We start from the raw sequence: 21,766 nt of genomic DNA on the forward strand, positions 1-21,766 counted from the left end.
CCATTGGAGGGTGAACCAACGGCAAAGGAAGACCTTTCTCTCTGTCTCTCTCTCTCACTGTCCACTCTGCCTGTCAAAAAAAAAAAAAAAAAATGATATCTAGTAGACAGACTTTGGCAGATGGAAGACCTCTCTCTCTTTCTCTGCCTCTCCTCTCTCTCTGTAACTCTGACATTCAAATAAATTAAAAAAAAAGTTTAAAAAAAGTTTTTCAGAGATGATTTTTAGAACTTGGACACACAGTTTTCCTACTGTAACGGGAGAGATTGTTGATGTTAATGTTAGAGTTGTGAATGGTTTGGCCAAACAGTGCTGTAAAATCACTTGCCCCTCTTAGGCTTTTGAGCCTTGACATTTAAATTTGATCTGCTCCTGGGACCAGTGGGTGAAAGCCCCAGCCTGCATCGGAAGCATGCATATGGGCACCAGTTCTAGTCTTGGCCACTGCACTTCCAATCTAGCTCCTTGCTAATGTGCTTGGGAAAACAGTGCAAGATGGCCCAAGTTCTTGGGCCCCTGCACCCACACGGATGGCCCGGAAGAAGCTCCTGGCTTCAGATTGGCTCAGTTCCAGACATTCCGGCCATTTGGGGAATGAACCAATGGATGGAAAACCTCTCTCTGTCTCTGCCTCTCTGTAACTCTGTCTTTCAAATAAATAAATCTTTTTTTAAAAAAGTTTTAACTTGACCTCTTGAGACCTCTTTTCCCACAATTCCCATCAGTGACTTTGTTTTACTGCCTCTTCAAATATCCTAGGCATAGCTCCTTGCTTCTTGTCCCAGGTTGTAGCATGTAACAGCCAGACTACATCTAACATCGTATCTGTCTTAAAAACGTCAGATGTGTGGGGTGATTGTCTTTAGAGAGTTTCTTCAGTGTCTTAAAAAAAAAAAAAACTAATCAGACTTGGTGGATAGCCTTGACAGCAATTTCCTTACCTGACCAATTTTCTAATGTGGTTTGAATGTTTATAGCTATGTACACCCAGAGCTTGATTCTATAGTTCTCACAATAATTTTGATAGTTGCTTGATAGCTTTTAATGACTCCTTTTTCTATATAAATTTTATTTGTTACTTCCAACAGAAAATCTTACCTGTTATGTATCCATTAAAAATTTAGGAGCCAGCGCCACAGCTCAATAGGCTAATCCTCCGCCTCCCGTGCCAGCACACTGGGTTCTAGTCCGGGTCAGGGCACCGGATTCTGCCCCGGTTGCCCCTCTTCCAGGCCAGCTCTCTGCTATGGCCCAGGAGTGCAGTGGAGGATGGCCCAGGTGCTTGGGCCCTGCACCTCATGGGAGACCAGGAGAAGCACCTGGCTCCGGGCTTTGGATCAGCGCGGTGCGCCGGCCGCAGCAGCCATTGAGGGGTGAACCAACGGAAAAGGAAGACCTTTCTCTCTGTCTCTCTCTCTCACTGTCCACTCTGCCTGTCAAAAAAAAAAAAAAAAAAAAAAATTTAGGAAAACTTTCTCATCAGAGGCATATTGGAGAGAAAAGAAAGGCAAGTGTTGAAGCTCTGGATGCTTCATCCCATAGTTTCACAGGCAAAAACCTAGTGGTTTAGAGATTCTCAGGTTTGCTAACCATATTTCAATCACTTGATACACTGTACTAGATAGTGTAAATATAGGACATTATCCTGACCACAGACATTCTGTTGAATAGCACCAGTCTAGATTCTTGTCCTAATTTTACAGTATTGTAGTTATGCAACCTTGGGTAAGTAACCTAATTTCAGATCCTTGGCTGAAGACAATACCTTGTCTTCATAAGGTTGTCCTGAAGATTGAATGAAATCTGATATGTACGAGGACTATGTAAACTTTTTAAAGAATCATACAGATAACTTCCCATAGACACAGAACATTTCTAAAATGTTCTAGATCAGAAATGTTTTTGCTGGCCATCAAAGGATTTTTTCCAAAAAATATTTTGAAGAAAAACTTCAGAGCCTCAGCAACATGGATTTTTTTTTTTTTTTTTCAAGATTTATTTATTTGTCTAAGAGTCAGAGTTAGAGACAGACAGGGAGAGACAGAAAGGTCTTCCATTTGCTAGTTCACTCCTCAAATGGTCACAACGGCTGAAGCAGGCCTGATTCGGAGCCAGGAGCTTCTTTGGGTCTTTCACATGGGTGCAGGGACCCAAGCACTTGGGCCATCTTCTACTGTTTTCTCAGACCATAGCAGAGAGCTGGATTGGAAGAGGAGCAGCCAGGACACGAACTGGCGCCCATATAGGGTGCCAGCACTGCAGGCAGAGCCTTAGCTCACTACACCACAACGCCAGCCCCAACATGAATGCTTTAATATTAGATTAACCACTTCAAGAATCAAAGTTGGCAAATTTAAGAGATTTGATATCCATTTTTAAATGTAAATTATACTTTACCCAACTTGTCCTTTCCAACTTAATCTATAAAGCTCGATGAAGTTTTTAGATATTTTATTCTAGGCTTACCTTCTTAATTTAGTTTCACAATATAATGCTATTTTATCATCCTCATAATGACCTTAAACACTGAATCCATTGATGGATTCAGTTATGTTCCTGGTACCTCAAGTTGGTAAATGAATGAGTGAGGGGCCGGCACCTGCAGTGCCAGCATCCCGTATGGGCGCCAGTTCGGGTCCAGCTGCTCCACTTCCAATCAGGCTCTCTGCTGTGGCCTGGGAAAGCAGTAGAGGATGACCCAAGTCCTTGGGCCCCTGCACCCACGCAGGAGACCCGGAAGAGGCTCCTGGCTCCTGGCTCCGGATCGGTGCAGCTGCGACCATTGCAGCCAATTGGAGAGTGAGACAGCAGATGGAAGGCACCCCCTCTTTCTCTTTCTCTTTCTCTTTCTCTTTCTCTTTCTCTTTCTCTTTCTCTTTCTCTTTCTCTTTCTCTTTCTCTTTCTCTTTCTCTTTCTCTCTCTCTCTCTCTCTCTCTCTCTCTCTCTCTCTCTCTCTCTCCTTCCACCCCTCTCTCCCCCTCTCTGCCTCTCCTTCTCTCTCTGGAGAACTCTGACTTTCAAATAAATAAATAAATCTTAAAAAAAAAAAAATGAATGAATGAGATCAACTAGTCCAAAACCAAAATCATTGCTTTTGGAAACCGGTCTTCAACATTCAGGTAGATCATTCTCAGTAATTCTTTACATGTCTTTTGGTCTGGTTTTTTTGGCATCTGTTTTGCAGGTAATTTAATTTGTGTAGCTATCAAAAAATAGTACTAGAAACTAAAAGTAAAGTATTCTGTGACAGAAATAATTCAGATGTTCTTAAAGTTACAACATAGTTTCTCCTTGTTAACACAGTAGATAGATATTGGTAGTTGAGAACTGTACTCTTTCCCTTTGAGTCTTTTTGAGCCTGAGTTGATCTCAAACTCATTCTCAATTATAGATAGCCATTAGTATTTTAAGTTGGTATTTGAGGTGAAACTCATTTACCTCCGAATAGAAAAGACCTATCTTTGTCTCTTCTAGGCGCTCATCTGTAGGGCAGATGTTGACAAACTTTTTCTGGAAAGGGCCAGATTTTTAAAAATTAGGCTTTATTGACCACACAGTCTCTGTCATAACCATTGTAGCCTGAAGGCAACCATAGACAGTACATAATGAGTATGGCTATGAATAAGCATGGTTCCATTGCAGTAAAACTTTATGATAATAGCTGTGTTCCAGAAAAACTATCTACAACAAACAAGCAACAGATGGGATCTGGCCTGAGGCTGTAGTTTGCCAACCCCACTGTAGGGCAAGAAACTGATTTTTTGACTCGCTTAACAAATAAGTGTCCTATATTCAAGGTCTGTGTTAAAAGTGTTGCTTATGTAGCGTTGAACATTATACATAGATCCCAGACTGTGAAGTGTTAAGTCCTAACATTTTTTTTTATGAACTTACAGATACCCAAAGCAGTTTCTTGAGTTAAAAAGATAAAACCTTCTCTATATATCTGCCTTAATCTGTTAATACATTTGAGACCAGTGTTGTGGCACAGTGGGTTAAACTACAGCTTTGTGACACCATCATCCCCATATCAGTGTGCCAGTTTGAGTTCTGATGGCTCCACTTTAGCTCCAGCTCTCTGCTGATACATCTGGAAAGGCAGTGGAGGATGGCCCAAGTACTAGGGCCTCTGCAACCAGCAAGGCACACCCAAATGGACTTCGAAGCTGCTGGATTCAACCTGGACCAGCCCAGGCAATTGCAACCATTTAGGGAGTGAACCAGCACATAGATTTCTTTCTTTCTCCACCCCCTCTCTGTCACTCTTCCCTGCAAGTGCATAAATCTTTAAAAGAAAAAAATGTGAGATCTTAGCCAAATAGGTCCATGTTAGATGGTAGTGGTGAGTTAACATCCTGTTAAAAATAGGGATCCTGAGATGTGTGCATATCATAGCTACACTAGCTATGTATGGTAGGCCCTTAATATCCATACAGTGGTGTTGACTAAAGCTGAAATTACCAGTTGTCTTAACTATCCTTATGTCAGTTTCCTGGAGTTTTTTTTTTTCCTTCTATGTGGTATACTGCTTCTAACCTCTTAATTTTGGTTTTCACCATCTTAAATATATAGGTTGTTGCTGCAAGTCAACTCAAGTATTTTAGGAGTAGGCCGCATATTAATATGCTTAAATCAGATCTTAAGACAAATAGCAAATAATAAAGCTAATGTCCATACTCGTTTATCTCAATCATGTGTGCAAGACCATTTTTGAGTTTGTATGCATGCTGATAGAGTTGTTGCTAGATGTGATGAGATGGAGGAGCTCCTTTGGAAGGAGCTGCTAAAATCTGGGTGTTCTTCAGCCCACATTATTTATTCTTGCCTGTTTTTGAGATATTGTGGGTCCCTCCACTTTCTGGTTACTTAACTCCCTTGCTCCTTTGTTGACTCAGCTGAGAAATCTGTAAAGAAACTAGTTCTTCTGCATTTGTCAGATTACTGATAAATTGTTAATATAATCTAAGATGTGATCACATACTAAAGTGAAAGGAACCACAGTAATAAAACTGAAAAAGATTTCCTTAAATTGTATGTCAAATTATGTTTGAATATTTCAGTGAAAGGTTGTGATTAATTGGAGTTAAGTTTTATTTGCTACCCATATTAATACATGAGAGAGCAAGGGAAGAATTTTCCTACTTGAAACATTATAAATATGGTCAGAATAGAGAAAATGCTGCCAATAGTTTGATGATCTATAAGTTATACATTGACTAGGTTTGAAATCTGGTTCACAGAGAAGGTCTTTCCTGGCAGAATATAAATAAGAATGGAAATATTTTCCGTTTTTTTTTTTTTCTCCTTACTAGAGAGGCAAGAAAATCAGAAAGTAAATATGATAAGCAGTATTCATTTGAACAGCTTTGTTTTATTTTCTATTTGTTAGATTTCTTTTTTAAAAGATTTATTTATTTATTTAACGGGCAGAGTGACACACAAGAGATCTTGAATCCACTGGTTCACTCCCTAGTGGCCACAGGAGCCAGGAACTCATCCAGATTTCCCACAGGGTGACAGGAACCCAAGTACTTGGGCCATCCTCCTCTGCCTTTCCAGGCATATCAGCAGGAAGCTGGATTGGAAGTGGAGCAACTGGAACTCAAACTGGTGCTCCAATATGGGATTCTGGTATTGCAAGCGGCATCTTGCGCAAGGCCAGCCCCAGAAACTTTGTTTTGAAAAAAAGTATATAAGAGGTAGTGTTAGGGCCTCTTATTACTTTTTTTCCTCCAACATTTTTAATGTATAGCATTTTACTGTTTATACTGTATTCATTAGGAAAATACATCTGAAGAGAAATAGTTTCCATAATTAACTTGTGGGCCCATCGTCCTTTTAGAAAATGCAATATCTGCTTCCTATCAGTGTAAATTGATGTAAAATTTTCTAATAAGGGGGCCTTAGAAGGGACCATGAAAGAGCCAGATTATAGTCTAGGCTTTTGTCTCCTGTCTGGCCCAGCCCTAGCTGTTTCAGACATTTAGGGAATGAACCAGCAAATGGGAAATCTCTGTCTCTTTCAAATAAAATGAATAAATGAATGAATGAATGAATAAATATTTTTAAAATCGGATAATGTTTTAGTTGGAAAACCAGTTTCATTTTGAATATATTCTTTTTAAATTTAGCATCATCCATCTTATAATAGCAGTTACATATATTATATTTTGTTGCCAGTGGGATTTATACAATTGTAATGGCTTGACTTGATTTACCTATACATTGTTATATGTTAAAATTCTTGGCCAGCGCCAGGGCTCACTAGGCTAATCCTCCGCCTGCGGCGCCGGCACCCCAGGTTCTAGTCCCAGTTGGGGTGCCAGATTCTGTCCCAGTTGCCCCTCTTCCAGGCCAGCTCTCTGCTGTGGCCAGGGAGGGCAGTGGAGGATGGCCCAAGTGCTTTGGTCCTTGCACCCGCATGGGAGACCAGGAGAAGCATCTGGCTCCAGGCTTTGGATCAGCGTGGTGCGCCGGCCGCAGAGGCCATTGAGGGGTGAACCAATGGAAGGAAGACCTTTCTCTTTGTCTTTCTCTCTCACTGTCTTAACTCTGCCTGTCAAAAAAAAAAAAAAAATCTTTTACATGCCAGACACTTACTAATGGCTGACCTCAACAAGATAAGAGTCCAGAATAATTTTTGTTTGCACAGGAGTTTTGAATTCTGTCATTGATTATGTCCAACATATTAGTACCAGGTTCTGCTGACATTTGAATAAGTGACTTTTATTTGGGAATAAGAAGAGAACACAGTAAACTTTGTTAGCTATTAAAATACTACTTGGAGGTGGAAAGGAGAAATCAAGTATATTCTCTTCCAGAAAGTGTTCAGTGGGAGAAATAGTCATTTGATATAAGAAACCAGTAGTTAAGTGTTTTTACTTAGCTTTCTTTATAATTTAAGATCACAGAATTGTGAAAAAGGGGGATTGGGAGATTGTAACTAAAAAACTTGCATATAGGAGAACTGTTTGTTACCAGCATTTTGGAAAAATTTGACTATAGCCATGTAGAAGCACTTTGACATAATATTTTAATGGAAAAAATTAAGTTTTAAAAATGTTTATCACTTTTTAAGGATTAGACTTTTTTTTTAACATTTATTTGAAAGGCAGAGTTACAGAGAGAGAAGGAGAGACAGAGATCTTCCATCCTCTGGTTCACTCCCTAAATGGCCACAATGACTGGAGCTGGACCAGTCTGAAGTCAGGAGCCAGGAGCTTCTTCAGGGTCTCCCATGTGGGTGCAGAGAGGCCCAATTACTTGGGCCATCTTCCACTGCTCTCCCAGGAACATTAGCAGGGAGCTGGATCAGAGGTAGAGCAGCCAGGACTCAAACTGGTGCCCTAGGATTTGATTCTTATAGTAGCTTGTGGGGAGCAACTCGGACTAGACTAAGTTACTGGAATTAAGACTTATTCTATGCATCTGCTCTCCCACAATATGGCGCTGGGAGAGGAGAAAACAGCTTCTACGCAGCTGCCTCTTGCCAACTTGAGTGATGACCTCCAGGAGCTGATCCTGCTCCTGATTGGAGGAGAGCAGCGTACTCGGCGTGTGGGCAGCCAAGTTGGGATTGGCGGAAGAGGACTATAAAGGAGGAGAGAGACAACATGCACCAGGAACATCTAAAGGGAACATCTGTGCAGCCCCCGAGAGAGCCGGCCAGCGGTGTGCCGCTCCCCTGTGGAAGTGGGGAAAGTGGCAGGGGGAACCGCCCTTCCACAGAGGTGGAAGGGACAGTAGCCAACCCGGGAAGAACCAGCAGCAAACCCGGGGAGGGCTGAGCAGACAAAAGAACAGCGCAGGGTCCTGTGTCGTTCCTCCACGAAGATGGGGAGCAACAGTAGCTATTTTTCTTTAATGAGATTTAAAGAATAAATCAGATTTTCAAGTGTTTCTGGAGCCACAAAGTTGTTGGTTTTAACATTATTTCTGTCTCAGGGCATTTTCTTTCTACTGGGCTATATAATTTCTAAAGGACAATATAAGAACTATGTATTTTCAGTGCCAAGATTTGGATAATTCATCCTTAGTTGAGATTTATATCAGTCAATAATTGATGTGAACTTCAATGGCAGTTTACCTAAAAAAAGGTAAAGTGTTAATGGTCTTTTAAAAATCTACATAGTTCTGGGGCTGCTACTGTGGCATAACAGGTTAAGCCTCCCACTGCAGCACTGGCATCCCATATGGGCGCCAGTTAAGTCCCAGCTGCTCTGCTTCCAATCTGTCTCCCTGATAATGCGCTTGGGAAAGCAGTAGAAGATGGCCCGAGTGCATGAGCCTCTGAACCCATGTGGGACACCCAGAGGAAGTTCCTGGTTCCTGGCTTCTGATTAGCCCAGCTCCAGCCATTGCAGTCATTTGGGGAATGAACCAGCTGGTGGAACCTCTCTCTCTATTTCCTCCTTTCAAAAAAAAAGTAATAAATATTTTAAAATATAAAAATAATAAATATAAAAATCTACATAGTTCTTTTCCTTTGCTGAACATGAATTTCTGTTCTTTAGCTATTCATTGATTCAAGAAATATTTCTAAACCAAATAATAGATACCAAAGTAAAAAAATAAGAGCCACTGTGCATCTGGTTAATGATGGTAATGACATTTAAAACTTTTAACAACAATGTACGTTCTTATTTGTCCACATCACAGGCTGCTGCTTAACCTGCTACACCATGACGCCAACCCCACATTACAGTTTTATAATACATTTTAGAATTGAAAAGGACTTCAGAGATCTGCTAATCTAGAAACATTACAAAGTGCTGCCCCAGAGTCTAAATCAACATGTCTGTTGATTAGCACAATAGTCATAATTTTTAGAATTGAAAGAGCTTTACCTGTATAAGCATCTGCTCTCCATTTGGCCACAGTCCACACCATTCCCTAAACACTCGATGCTTCAGACGTTTGCATGCTTACCTAGCATGTAAGTCATTTGATTGTTCAGTATTTCTCCCTTCCTCATTCCCTCCTTTTACAGGCCAGGAACCTGGAAAGAGAATTAAGTAGTTTACCTCACAACGTATGACTTTTAAAATAGAGCCAAGCCTCTTAAATCCCAAGATAATGTTATGCTTTCTATAGCTTGTTGTCTCATAAAATAATACCAGATGGTACATAATCAAAGGCCTAAAGTGTTGGTGTTCAGCCTGCCAAGGGAGGGACACTGTGGGACAAGTGTGTGACTACTTCCCAGGCATTTCCTTGATACTGCCCTCCCAAGAACTGCATCCTTAGTGTATGCTAGTTAGGAACACCCTTAGTCTATGAGTTTAATGTTGGACCATAGGGGAAAAGAAGGGAATGTCCTCCTAAACGAGTCAATAAAGGAGGGGCTGGTGCTGTGGTGTAGCAGGTAAAGCTGCCGCCTGCAGTGCCAGCATCCCATATGGGTGCCAGTTCAAGTCCAACTGCTCCACTTCCAATCCAGCTCTGCTGTGACCTGGGAAAGCAGGAGAATGGGAGATCCAGTTGAAGATCCTGGCTCCTGGCTTTGGATTGACATAGCTCTGGCCATTGTAGCCAATTGGGGGGTGAACCAGCAGATAGACCTCTCTCTGTCTCTCCTTCTTTCTCTGTGTAACTCTTGACTTTCAAATAAATAAATAAATTTTTAAAAAGTCAACAAAGGAAATCACTGAAGGGCTTTTTATACATATTGGAAAATAGGACCTCATAAAACCAAATAACCTGCATTTAGATTTCTCCAGAAATTTCATTTTTGCTCCTATCAAAAGAAGGGGCCTCCACGGTGCTGTGGCTCACTTGGCTAATCCTCTGCCTGCAGCGCCGGCACCCCAGATTCTAGTCCCAGTTGGGGCACTGGCTGTTGGCCTGGGAGTGCAGTGAAGGATGGCCCAAGTGCTTGGGCCCTGCACCTGTATGGGAGACCAGGAGGAAGCACCTGGCTCCTGGCTTCGGATCAGCGCAGCGCACCAGCAGTGGCAGCCATTAGGGGAGTGAACCAACGGAAGGAAGACCTTTCTCTCTGTCTCTCTCTCTCACTGTCTATAACTACCTGTCAAATAAAAAAAAGAAAAAGGAAAAAAAGAAGAAGAAGGGCCTCCAAAGCCATTATTCCAGTGGATTCTGGGTGAATTTCCAACTTCCAAATCCAAATTTAACATCAACCATGAATAAATTGTTACCAAAGATGATTACAAAGCCCACTGGTAAAGCCTTTTGTCAAAAACAGGATTTAATTTAATAGTGTATTGAGGGGCCGGTGTTGGAGCACAGCAGGTTAAGCCTCTGCCTGGGGTTCCTGCATTGCACCCGTTCCAGACCCTGCTGCTCCGCTTCCAATCCAGCTCCCTGCTAATGTGCCCGGGGAAGCGGCAGAAGATGGCCAAAGTGCTTGGGCCCCTGTGCCCACGTGGAAGACTCGGGAGAAGGTCCTGGCCCAGTCCCAGCCATTGCAGCTATTTGGGTAGTGAACCAGCAGATGGAAGATCTCTTTATCCTTCTCTCTGTAGCTCTGCCTTTCAGATAGATCTTTAAAAAAAAAAAAAAAAAAAAGTGCAGTAACAGAACTCTGGATATTCAGCCTATACTCATATAGTACTTCCACATAGAAATCTTTCATTTTTAAAAAATATTTATTTATTTATTTGAAAGAGTTATACAGAGAAGGAAAGGCAGAGAGAGAGAGAGAGGTCTTCCATCCGCTGGTTCAGTCCCCATTTGGCCACAATGGCCGGAGCTGCGCCAATCAAAAGCAGGAGGCAGGAGCTTCTTCCCAGTCTCCCACACGGGTGTAGGGGCCCAAGCACTTGGGCCATCTTCTACCACTTTCCCAGGCCATGGCAGAGTACTGGATCTGAAGTGCAGCAGCTGGAACTCAATGGTGACCATATGGAGTGCCAACACTACAGGCAGCAGCTTTACCCAGTAGGCCATAGTACCAGCCCCTAGAAGTCTTTTATTAAAACCACCTCACAGGGGCCAGTGCTGTGGCATAGTGGGTAAAGCCGCCTCCTGCAGTGCTGGCATCTCATATGGGCACCAGTTCAAGTCCCAGCTGCTCCACTTCTGATCCAGCTCTCTCTGCTGTGGCCTGGAAGAAGCTCTAGGCTCCCAGCTTCAGATTGTCCCTCCTCTAGCCATTGAGGCTATTTGGGGAGTGAGCAGCAGATGTAAGACACACCCCCCCCCCCCCCGTAACCTTTCTGTGTAATTCTGCCTTTCAAATAAATAAATCTTTAAAAAAAAAAAAACACCTTATATAAAGTAATCCACATATTTTCATAATCATCTCGCTGTATTTTTTTCTCTACACTGTTTATCACATCTTTGCATATTTCATTTGACTGTTTTCTCCTTCTAGATTATAAATTCTGAGGACAGGATTTTTTGTTCATTGCTCTATTCTCATTGCCTAGAACAGCCCCTAACATATATAGTTTCTCAATATATATTTATTGATGTTGAAATATTGAATGCTCTATTTAAATAGCTTTGGTGGAAGGTCTCACTTCTTAGATTTTATTTTCTAATCTTCCATTTCTAGTGCAGTTCTTGGAATGGAGTGTATCCTCTAGAAATGTCTATACCAAATAGTTAACCAAGAACTGATTAAAATACCCCCTTAAAGGGTCCAGCACAATGACATAGCAGGTTAAACCACTACCTGCAGTACTGGCATCCCATATGGGCACTGGTTCAAGTGCCAGCTGCTCTACCTCCAATCCAGCTCCCTGCTTGGACACCTGTTAAAGCAGTGGAAAATGGACCAGGTGCTTAGGTCCCTGCACCCACATGGAGGTCTAGGTGAAGCTCCTGGCTTCTGACTTTGGCCTGGCCCAGTACTGGCTGTTGTGGCCATTTGGAGAGTGAACCAGTGGGTTGAAGATCTCTCTGTCTGTCTCTAATTCTGACTTTAAATAAATAAATCTTTTTAAAAAAATAATAAGTAAGTTTAGTGAACTTAAAATAGAATATGATTTTGTTTTCCTCCACTTTGATTTCAAGCAGTTATGAAGCAGCCAGTGAAAGCTGAGTTTGAAAGGAGCCCTAGGAAGTTTTATTTTCTTTCTTTTCATGCCTTTGCAATGGTTTATTCCGAGATTGGAATTAAGTAATCTTTTAAATTGTTTAAAAGAACCAATGCAAGAAAAGCCATGATATGCGAAGTAAATAGAGAAAGTTGTAAAAGTACTAAGTAAGCAACTTTTAAACAAATGAATATAGCACCCAGGTTGTGTGTGTGTGTGTTTAACCTTCATTTATTTGAAAGAGTTACAGAGAAAGAGAAGGAGAGGCATAGAGGGGTCTTCCATCCACTGGTTCACTCCCCAGTTGGCCGCAAGAGCTGGAGCTGCGCCATTCCGAAGCAAGGAGCCAGGGGTTTTTCCGAGTCTCCCATGAGGATGCAGGGGCCCAATGACTCGGGCCATCTTCTGCTGCTTTCCCAGGCCGTAGCAGAGAGCTGGATCGGAAGTAGGGCAGCCGGGACTCGAACCGGTGTCCATATGGGATTCCAGCACTGCAGACGTGGCTTTACCCACTGTGCACTGCGCCAGCCCCAGAAATCTTTAATAGTTCTAAAAATTACCCAAAATGAACTTTGTTTAAAGATAAGTAACAAATATTTATGCATTTGGAAAGTTAGTGTAGAAAATGCTTTGTATTTTTAGTGGGATTTTCAGTGTTTTGATAGTTTTTCAAAGAAATTTAATTTTCTTCAACTGTAAGCATAGATTTTTAGAAAGTGTGAATCATGTCATATTTGGAATTATTTAAATGCCTACTTAATGTATGTAGAAGTTGCACTTTTTTGCTTATGAAGATGAACAAGTGTCTTTAGTAGCACTATAGAGACCACTCCGAAATTCGTTTTGGATATATGCCACATTCTATCTTGTTTAACCAAGGAAGATGAAGGTGTAGGTGTTCTTCATTAGTTAATATGAAGCTTAGTGCAGGTAGCTGTATTTGCAAATTAATCCATATTAATTCAAATTCAAGCACTTGAGCCATCCTATGCTGCCTTCCCAGGCATGTTTGCAAGGAGCTGGATCAGAAGTGGAACAGCCAGGATTCTAACTGGGGCTTATATAGATTACCTCTATCACAGGTAGCAGCTTAACCTGCTCCACCACAATGCTGGTCTCTGTAATTCCTTTATTCATTTATTTAATCAGAAGGGTAAAAAGAGACACAGAGACAACAAGACCTCCTATCCACCATTTCACTTCCCAAATGCCAGCAACAGTGAGATTTAGGCTAGGCAGAAGCCATGAGTCAGGAATTCAACCCAGGCCTCCTGTATAATTACTTGAGCCATTTCCTGTTGCCTCCAAGGTATATAGTAGCAGAAAGGTGGAATCAGATACAAAGCCAGCACTACAGCCCAGGCACCCTCATATTGGGTGTGGATGTCAAAGTGGCATCTTTACTGCTATCCCAAATGCCTGACCTGGTCAAGTCTTTTAAATATGCTGGGTCATTTAAATATGTTGAGGGGTAGCAATTAAGTTGGTAACCATCTAACAGATCCCTGAATTCTGCATCAGATTTGTCAGTCTTCCTGAACTTTAGAAAATTGTTAAGTATAACTTCAACTAAATTCTAGACCAGAATTTAGATTCCATTTCTATGCCTTCTATGATAATTCAAGGAGGCTGTTATGTGATATAATTGTTCCTTTCCTAAGAAACCTTCAAGGACAGTAGTTCATTTCACAGGTTAAAGAAAAAGAGCAAAAAGAACAGGAGATAAAGTGATTCACAAAGAGTTGGATTCCCAAAGTTTGATAGGGAAGAACAAACAAAGGAATATCTTAGTTGTTTTATTTTGAGGCCCTGGAATGCCAGGTGAAAAAGTATTTAATGATATTTTGTCCCATTTTTTTGTCAGTATAATTCCTCATAAAGCATTAATCATGACATTTCACAGGTTGAACCTAGTCCAATTGTTTAGGTCAACAGTTTTCATCATTTACCAATCTAACTGTAAAAGTTAAGTTTATATTGGCTGTTTCTAAAAGACACAAGAATTGTTTTAAGAGGAAAGTGTGGCTTTGACCACATAAACCTATGATAAATAAGAGTGATTACCTGGGTAGGTGTTGTGGGGTGATTGGTTAAGCCGTCGCTTGGGGGCACCCACATCCATTTCAGTGCCCGCTTCAAGTCCTGTCTACACTTTGCATTCAGCTTCCTGCTAATGAACCTGGAAGCCAACAGAAGATGGCCCAAGTGCTTGGTTTCCTGCAGCCTATATGGGTGATCTTAATGGAGTTCCTGACTCCTGGCTTCAGCCTGGCCTAGCCCTGGCTGTTGTGGGCAATGGATGGATATCATCTCTGTCTCTCCCTCCTTTCCTCTGTCACTCTGCCTTTCAAATAAATGCAATCTTTTTTTTTTTTTTTTTTTTTTTTTTTTTTTTTTTTTTTTTGACAGGCAGAGTGGACAGTGAGAGAGAGAGACAGAGAGAAAGGTCTTCCTTTGCCGTTGGTTCACCCTCCAATGGCCGCCGCGGCCAGCGCGCTGTGGCCGGCGCACCAAGCTGATCCGATGGCAGGAGCCAGGAGCCAGGTGCTTCTCCTGGTCTCCCATGTGGGTGCAGGGCCCAAGCACCTGGGCCATCCTCCACTGCACTCCCTGGCCACAGCAGAGAGCTGGCCTGGAAGAGGGGCAACCGGGACAGAATCCGGCGCCCCAACCGGGACTAGAACCCGGTGTGCCGGCGCCACTAGGCGAAGGATTAGCCTAGTAAGCCGCGGCGCCGGCCCGCAATCTTTATAATTTTTTAAACATTTATTTATTTATTAAGGCAGTAATAGAAGGAGAGAGAGAGGGAGATCTTCCGTCTGCTGGTTCACTCCCCAAATGGCTGCAATGGCCAGGAGCCAGGATCTTCTTCCAGGTCTCCAACATGGGTGCAGGGCCCAAGTACTTGAACCAGCCTCTATTACTTTCCCAGGTGCATTAGCAGGGAGCTGAATAGGAAGTGGAGCAACCAGGATTTGAACCAGCACTGATATGGGATGCCTGCACTGCAGGCAGAGGCTTAACCTATACCACAGCGCCGGCTCTGATAAAATCTTTAATTAAAAAAGATTACTACAGTCAAGAAAAGGGGTCTTGGGATAAATGGTTATTAAGAGATATGTGGGGGCCGGCTACTGAGCTGTGGCTCAGTAGGCTAATCCTCCTCCTCAGGGCGCCGGATTCTGTCCCGGTTGCCCCTCTTCCAGGCCAGCTCTCTGCTATGGCCCGGGAGGGCAATGGAGGATGGCCCAAGTCCTTGGGCCCTGCACCTGCATGGGAGACCAGGAGAAGCACCTGGCTCCTGGCTTCGGATCGGTGCAGCACGCCGGCCATAGTGGCCACTTGGGGGGTGAACCAACGGAAAAAGGAAGACCTTTCTGTCTCTCTCTCTCACTGTCTAACTCTGCCTGGTAAAAGTGTTTTAAATTTTAATGAGTGTATGTTGTGTGTTAAGTGGATATTGCCATATCTCAAAACTCAAATAACTGTCATTTTTTCTATATATTATTTGTATAAGAGACAGAAGAGAATTCCCATCTGCAGGTTCACTCCCCAAATAACAACAGCTGGGGCTGGGCTAGGCTGAAGCCAGGAGCCTAGAAACTCAATCCAGGTCTCTAGTGTGGGTAGCAGGGACCCAACTACATTTTCCGCCATCATCTTCTGCCTCCTTAATTGGCTACTAGTTTTACTCCTCTTCAACCTGGCATACTTGGGACCAGCTTGAATTGGAATACAAAGATATATTTGGGGGGGCTGGCACTGTAGCGTAGTGGGTAAAGCCACCACCTGCAGTGTTGGCATCCCATATGGGCACTGGTTCAAGTCCCTCCTGCTTCACTTCTGATCCAGCTCTCTGCTATGGCTTAGGAAAGCAGAAGAAGATGGCCCAAGTCCTTGGGCCCCTGCACCCTCATGGGAGACCTGGAAGAAGCTCCTAACTTCAGATTGGTGCAGCTCTGGCCATTGTGGCCAATTGGGGAGTGAACCAGTGGATGGAAGATCTCTCTGCCTCTCCTTCTCTGTGTAACTCTGACTTTCAAATAAATAAATAAATCTTAAAATAAAAAAGACCTATTTGGTTACAGATCTAATGATAAACAGTTAATTCAGTGGTGTGAACTTGAGGAGCCAAATTGGAGCCTCTGTCGATGGTGAGACTGACAAATTGGACACAAGGAGCCATTCAGTACAACTGTTGGGAATGATGCCAATGAGAGTCTTAACATCAGCTGCAGGGATAAGAAATGACATTCAATATCTGAAACAACACTAAGCTGAAGTTAGTGATTATTTAAGAGAAAAGCTATCTGGGTCAGGTATTGCCTCCCCTGAGCAGAGCAGACTGCTTGCTGTCTTGTAGGGTTTTTGGAAACTGTTTCAGAGACTAACAAATTCCCGAAAGCACTAGTGAATTATGTCAGCTGTAGAAGCACTGTCAGTCAAGTGAGACATTTTTGATTTTTGGCATTCAGAAGTGTGTTTACTGAAATGAGTATATTCTTTTTTTTTTTTTTTTTTTTTTTTTTTTGACAGGTAGAGTGGACAGTTGAGAGAGAGACAGAGAGAAAGGTCTTCCTTTTGCCGTTGGTTCACCCTCCAATGGCCGCCGCTGCAGCCGGCGCACCGTGCTGATCCGATGGCAGGAGCCAGGATCCAGGTGCTTTTCCTGGTCTCCCATGGGGTGCAGGGCCCAAGCACCTGGGCCATCCTCCACTGCACTCCCTGGCCATAGCAGAGAGCTGGCCTGGAAGAGGGGCAACCAGGACAGAATCCGGCGCCCCAACCGGGACTAGAACCCGGTGTGCCGGCGCCGCAAGGTGGAGGATTAGCCTATTGAGCCACGGCGCCGGCTCTACTGAAATGAGTATATTCTTGATTGGCTCACTTTCAGAAGTAAGAGGCCATCAGTAGTTGGTTAATTTTAAGCAAGCTCAGATTGTTAATGGTTGATTAAATTTGAGGCTTCTGGTACTTGTTACCATGATTAAGATTTTATAAAACTTGTTCTGGGGGTGCTGTGGCCTACTGGGTAAAGCCACCACCTGCACTGCTGGCATCCCATGTGGGCACTGGTTCAAGTCCTGGCTGCTGCTCTTCAGACCCAGCTCTCTGCTAATGTCTTGGGAAGGCGGTAGAGGTTGGCCCAAGCCCTTGGGCCCCAGCACCCTTGTGGGAGACCTGGAAGAGACTCCAGGCTCCTGGCTTTGGATCAGCCCAGCTCCAGCTGTTGGCAGCCATTTGGGGAGTGAACTAATGGATGGAAGACCTCTCTCTCTGCCTCTCTGTAACTCTTTCGAGTAAAGTAAATAAATCTTCAAAACAAAACAAAAAACCCTGTTCTGTTAACTACTTTTGTCCCATAACTACTGACCATTTAGTTTCTGGGAATGTGGGAACTTTTTTAAAGATTTATTTATTTCTCTGAAAGGCAGAGTTAGAGAGAGGCAGAAGCAGAGAGAAGTCTTCTATCCTCGCTCCCCAGATGGCCGCAGCAGGAGCTGTGCCGATCCAAAACCAGGAGCCAGGAGTGTCCTCCGGGTTTCCAATGCAGGTGCAGGGCCCAAGGGCTTGGGATATCTTCTGCTTTTCCAGGCCATAGCAAAGAGCTGGATCAGAAGTGGAGCAGCCAGGACTCGAACCGGTGCCCGTATGGGTTGCTGGCACTACAGGCAGCACCTTTACCTGCTATGCCCTAGCGCCAGCCCTGATGTGGGAACTTTTTATTCTCATTTAATCCCCTGCCATGAAAACTTAGAATCTTCTCTCTGTCCTTACATGTAAATTTCCTAATGATAATAGGAAGTTGTTTGGTTTGGTTTTATTTTCTCTTGGTTTTTATTGTACCATACTGAACACTCAGAATTTTTCACTGTGGGAACTCATCCTCTAGTTTTGCACCTGATTAGACCCATTTACTGTCTCCTTATCTATATCTTCCTCCACTTCAGGACTGGATAACTGGTCTTTATCAACTACTTTACACTGCTTTTACAACATGAAAGAAACCAGGGACAATTCACAAAGGAGTGAATGTGGCTGTGTTTAAATAAAACTTTATATAACAAATGCCTGATGACAAGGCTAGATTTGTTTGCAGACTCTGCCGGATCCCATTCATCTTTCTAGAACATTAGTTCAATGAGGGCAGGGATTTTTGTCTGTTTTGTTCATTAGACAAATTTTGATCATATATCTCTGCACTCAGACACTCTGCTTTTGCTTGTGGCTCAGTTACAGGTGGTTTATCGCATGCTTGTAATTATTTTCCTGGTCTTTGGAGTAGATGGCTTCTGAGAAAGGAGAGGTAGACATAACCCGTCATAGTCATATAACCAGTAGAATAGCCTTTTTGCTGTTTTTCAGTGCTCCCATTTTTCCTTAAAACTTTATTCTTTTAAAAAATATTTATTTATTTTTTGAAATATAGAGTTACAGGAGGGAGAGGCAGAGACACAGAGAGAACTCTTCTGCTGGTTCACTCTCCAAAAGGCCGCAAGAGCCAGGGCTGAAGCCAGGAGCTTCATCCAGGTCTCCACAGAGGTGCAAGGGCCCAAGCACCCAGGCCATTCTCCACTGCCTTCCCAGGCACATTATCAGGGAGCTGGATCAGAAGCGGAGCAGCCAAGATTTGAACCAGCACCCATGTGGGATGCTGCAGCGGCTTTACCTGCTATGCCACAGCACCAGTCCCTAATACTTTATTCTAATTGAAGTTGGGATGTGGCTGAAAGTTAGTATCTGTCAGTGTGTAGTTTGCTTCTACCTCTGTACAAGTCTTTTAAGTCTGTTTTTAGAGTGCTTCATTTTCATGGTAATCATTTTAAATAATTATACTTGCTTGAATGCCTTATAAGAAGTACATGAATACAAAGACTTTACTTAAATACTGTTTTTTTTTTCTTTATCAGGGTACTAAATTTTAGAAAGGTTGCATCATGCGTGAATATAAACTAGTCGTTCTTGGTTCAGGAGGTGTTGGAAAGTCTGCTCTGGTAAGTCAAGCTCACTGTACCTGAACTTTTTATTCCAGCATATTCTTTTTAAGTTTTAGGTTTTGATTATTTGTCTTTATTGTTAAGTTGAAATCCCATAATGACATTAGAAACATTGTAGTGTTTTTTTCTTGTAATTTTAGTCAACTTTCAGTTATATCTAGGTCGATCATTTTTTCCCTGGAATACTGGTTCAGACTAGCATGAAGTCTACTAGAATATAGTTTGAGCTAAGCAGAGAAGAAGAGAGCATATAAATGTCTGTGCATTTAAATGTGTGCATTTCAGAGTCAAGTAGTAATGAATTTTTGTTCTTTTTCCTCGTGAATAGGATTATACTATATTTTTTTAAGAAGATACAAAATGTTTCAAATAGTGCTTTTGACTGTCTAGTTAACAGCCATGTTTTCTGCATCAAGTAATGATATATCAAGAATAAAGATAAAATTTGTAAAGGTTGATGAAGGGAACATAACTTGATGAATAGTTTAGGGTTTAACAAAGCTCCACAAGAAGGGAGACTGACCTTCTCTTTCTCCCTTGTGAGATAACACATTTAGAATAACCACCTAGCATAGCACTTGATTTTTTTGGATCAATCTGAGAAATGTATACAATGTGAGCAATAACTAGCCAATTTCTAGTTACAATTCAAATGTAAGTCTTTATTAAAGACAGGCTTTTTCCAGGGTAATTTTTTAACCAAATGCACACATTCACATGCTGTATTGGTTATGCTTCTTTTTTCATCAGTGGTATTACTGTAAAATCAGTACATTCATCTGTTGGTATCCCTGGGAGCTTTATTCAGGATCCTCTGAGAATACTAGAATCCTCAGAAACTGAAGTCCCTTAAGTGAAAGGCTATGGTGTTTGCACCTATCCACTTCCTCCTGTATACTTTAAATCATCTCTAGAATACTTATAATACCTAATACAGTGTAATACCATGTAAATAGTTGTTATACTATATTATTTAGGAATAAGTGATTTTTAAAAATAGCCTTTATATGCTCAGTATAAATGCAGTTATTTTTCCCCAGTTATTTGTGATCTGTGATTGTTTGAATCTGGATGCAGAGCCTACTATAGTTTGAAATTTAAATATTTGAATTTGTTCTTTTCTTTGAGTTATAATAGTATGTTAATTTTTTTTCAGACTGTACAGTTTGTTCAAGGAATTTTTGTTGAAAAATATGATCCTACGATAGAAGATTCTTACAGAAAGGTATATATTACTTTAGAAGCCCATTTGCTTTTGAAATTAAACATTACTACTTGTTATAATTATTGAATATTATATACTAAAACAGGATAAAGAGACAGTTAATTTGTAAAGTTAGTGGTAAAAATTTACACTTTATTATTTCCTAGTGTTGAATGTTTACCAGTTTAGGAGAACCAGACACTCCTACACGCACTCTTACAGAACTTTAAGTTTATCCTGAACCCAAAATTGCAATTTGATGCACTAACTTTATAGCCAAGCCATCCATTTCAAATGGTAGCCCCATTTTCCCCTCCATCCCTCTAGAATGATTACACTCAAACTCCTTTTTATCCTGTAGATAAACATACAAAGTCTTAAGTGCCTCTGCTTACAACACAAAAAAGAATGTACACTAATTTAACATGTGACAATAAGACAGTGTATGTGCATTTGTGACTTAGTAGCAGAAGAAGTTGTCTCTCCACATTTATGTAGCAGCCATCCTAGGCCTTGCTGTTTTGCAAACACTTTTCCATTCCTCCTTCCTATTTATTAACCGTGATACTGCCTCCTAGGCTACCAGATCTTGTTCCAGTGTGGTAAGGGGGATATAGTGATCTAGAAAAATGAAGGTATATCTTAAAGATTTACAAGGCAATTAAGATAGATAGAGTTTCTATTTCAGATATTGTTGGAACTGTTGCTTCTTTTATATTTGTTTAAGCTACTTTAAAATAATTTCTCCCGAATTAACTGCTGAATGATTCATGTTGAGACAGAATAGATATCATAGGTATCCTTGTATTGATTGGAGAACACATGATTTTTATACCAAGTGCAATTTGGAGGTCTCTGAGTCTTGATTACTTAACTTTTTTCTCCTGTTTTGTTAAACTATTGCTTGGTTAAATTAGCTTGTAAAGTTACCATAGTCTGTGTCTCTGTTTTTACTATTTTAGCTTTTGTGTATATTGACATAGTCTTGCACGCATAAAAAATGATGATGGTGTATTTTTAAATTTTTCTCTAGCAAGTTGAAGTAGATGCACAGCAATGTATGCTTGAAATCTTGGATACTGCGGGAACGGTATGTAAAATGAAATAGTAAATGCACCGTTTGTATAATACTGACTTTTTAAATGCTAGTACTTTATACATAAATATTAGTTGAACGAATTTAAATGTTCTACTCACATTAAGCTTAAGCTCTTATTCTCTTGAATTCTTTTTTTTACATTGCAGGTTGTAATTAATTGGGTCAGTTATTGAAGAGTTAATCAGAAAATTGGTTAGAATGAAAATTTTCATAATTCCACTAGTGCTTTTGAAACAACTTGATATATTACCATGTTTCAAATAATGTGGAAAACAGTGGGACATACATTCAGTCAACATAGGCCGTATAAAATTTTTGAATTGGTACCTTAAACCCCTCCAGTGTATTTATAGACAAACTACATTTGTAGGTATCAGAAGGCAAGGGAAAGATTTATTCCTGGTGTATGGTATTCATTCAGGTAGTGTTTCAGTACCTGATTTGTCCCAGGCACTATATTCT

The 21,766-nt window shown here is 41.5% G+C and overlaps 1 protein-coding gene across 4 annotated transcripts in view; it reads left to right on the forward strand.

Annotated features, from left to right (window-relative positions):
- RAP1B (RAP1B, member of RAS oncogene family) overlaps positions 1-21,766 on the forward strand; it is a 43,793-nt gene that overhangs the window by 13,949 nt on the left and 8,078 nt on the right. For all 4 annotated transcript variants that reach the window (XM_017341970.3, XM_002711319.5, XM_070052590.1 and 1 more), the window contains exons 2-4: positions 18,915-18,998; positions 20,158-20,226; positions 21,239-21,295. In XM_017341970.3, coding sequence (XP_017197459.1) covers positions 18,942-18,998; positions 20,158-20,226; positions 21,239-21,295 — 183 coding nt within the window. In that variant the 5' untranslated portion in view covers positions 18,915-18,941. The remainder of the gene's footprint in view (positions 1-18,914; positions 18,999-20,157; positions 20,227-21,238; positions 21,296-21,766) is intronic.

Source organism: Oryctolagus cuniculus, chromosome 11 (genome assembly GCF_964237555.1).
Source record: "Oryctolagus cuniculus chromosome 11, mOryCun1.1, whole genome shotgun sequence".
NCBI classification, from domain to species: Eukaryota; Metazoa; Chordata; class Mammalia; order Lagomorpha; family Leporidae; genus Oryctolagus; species Oryctolagus cuniculus.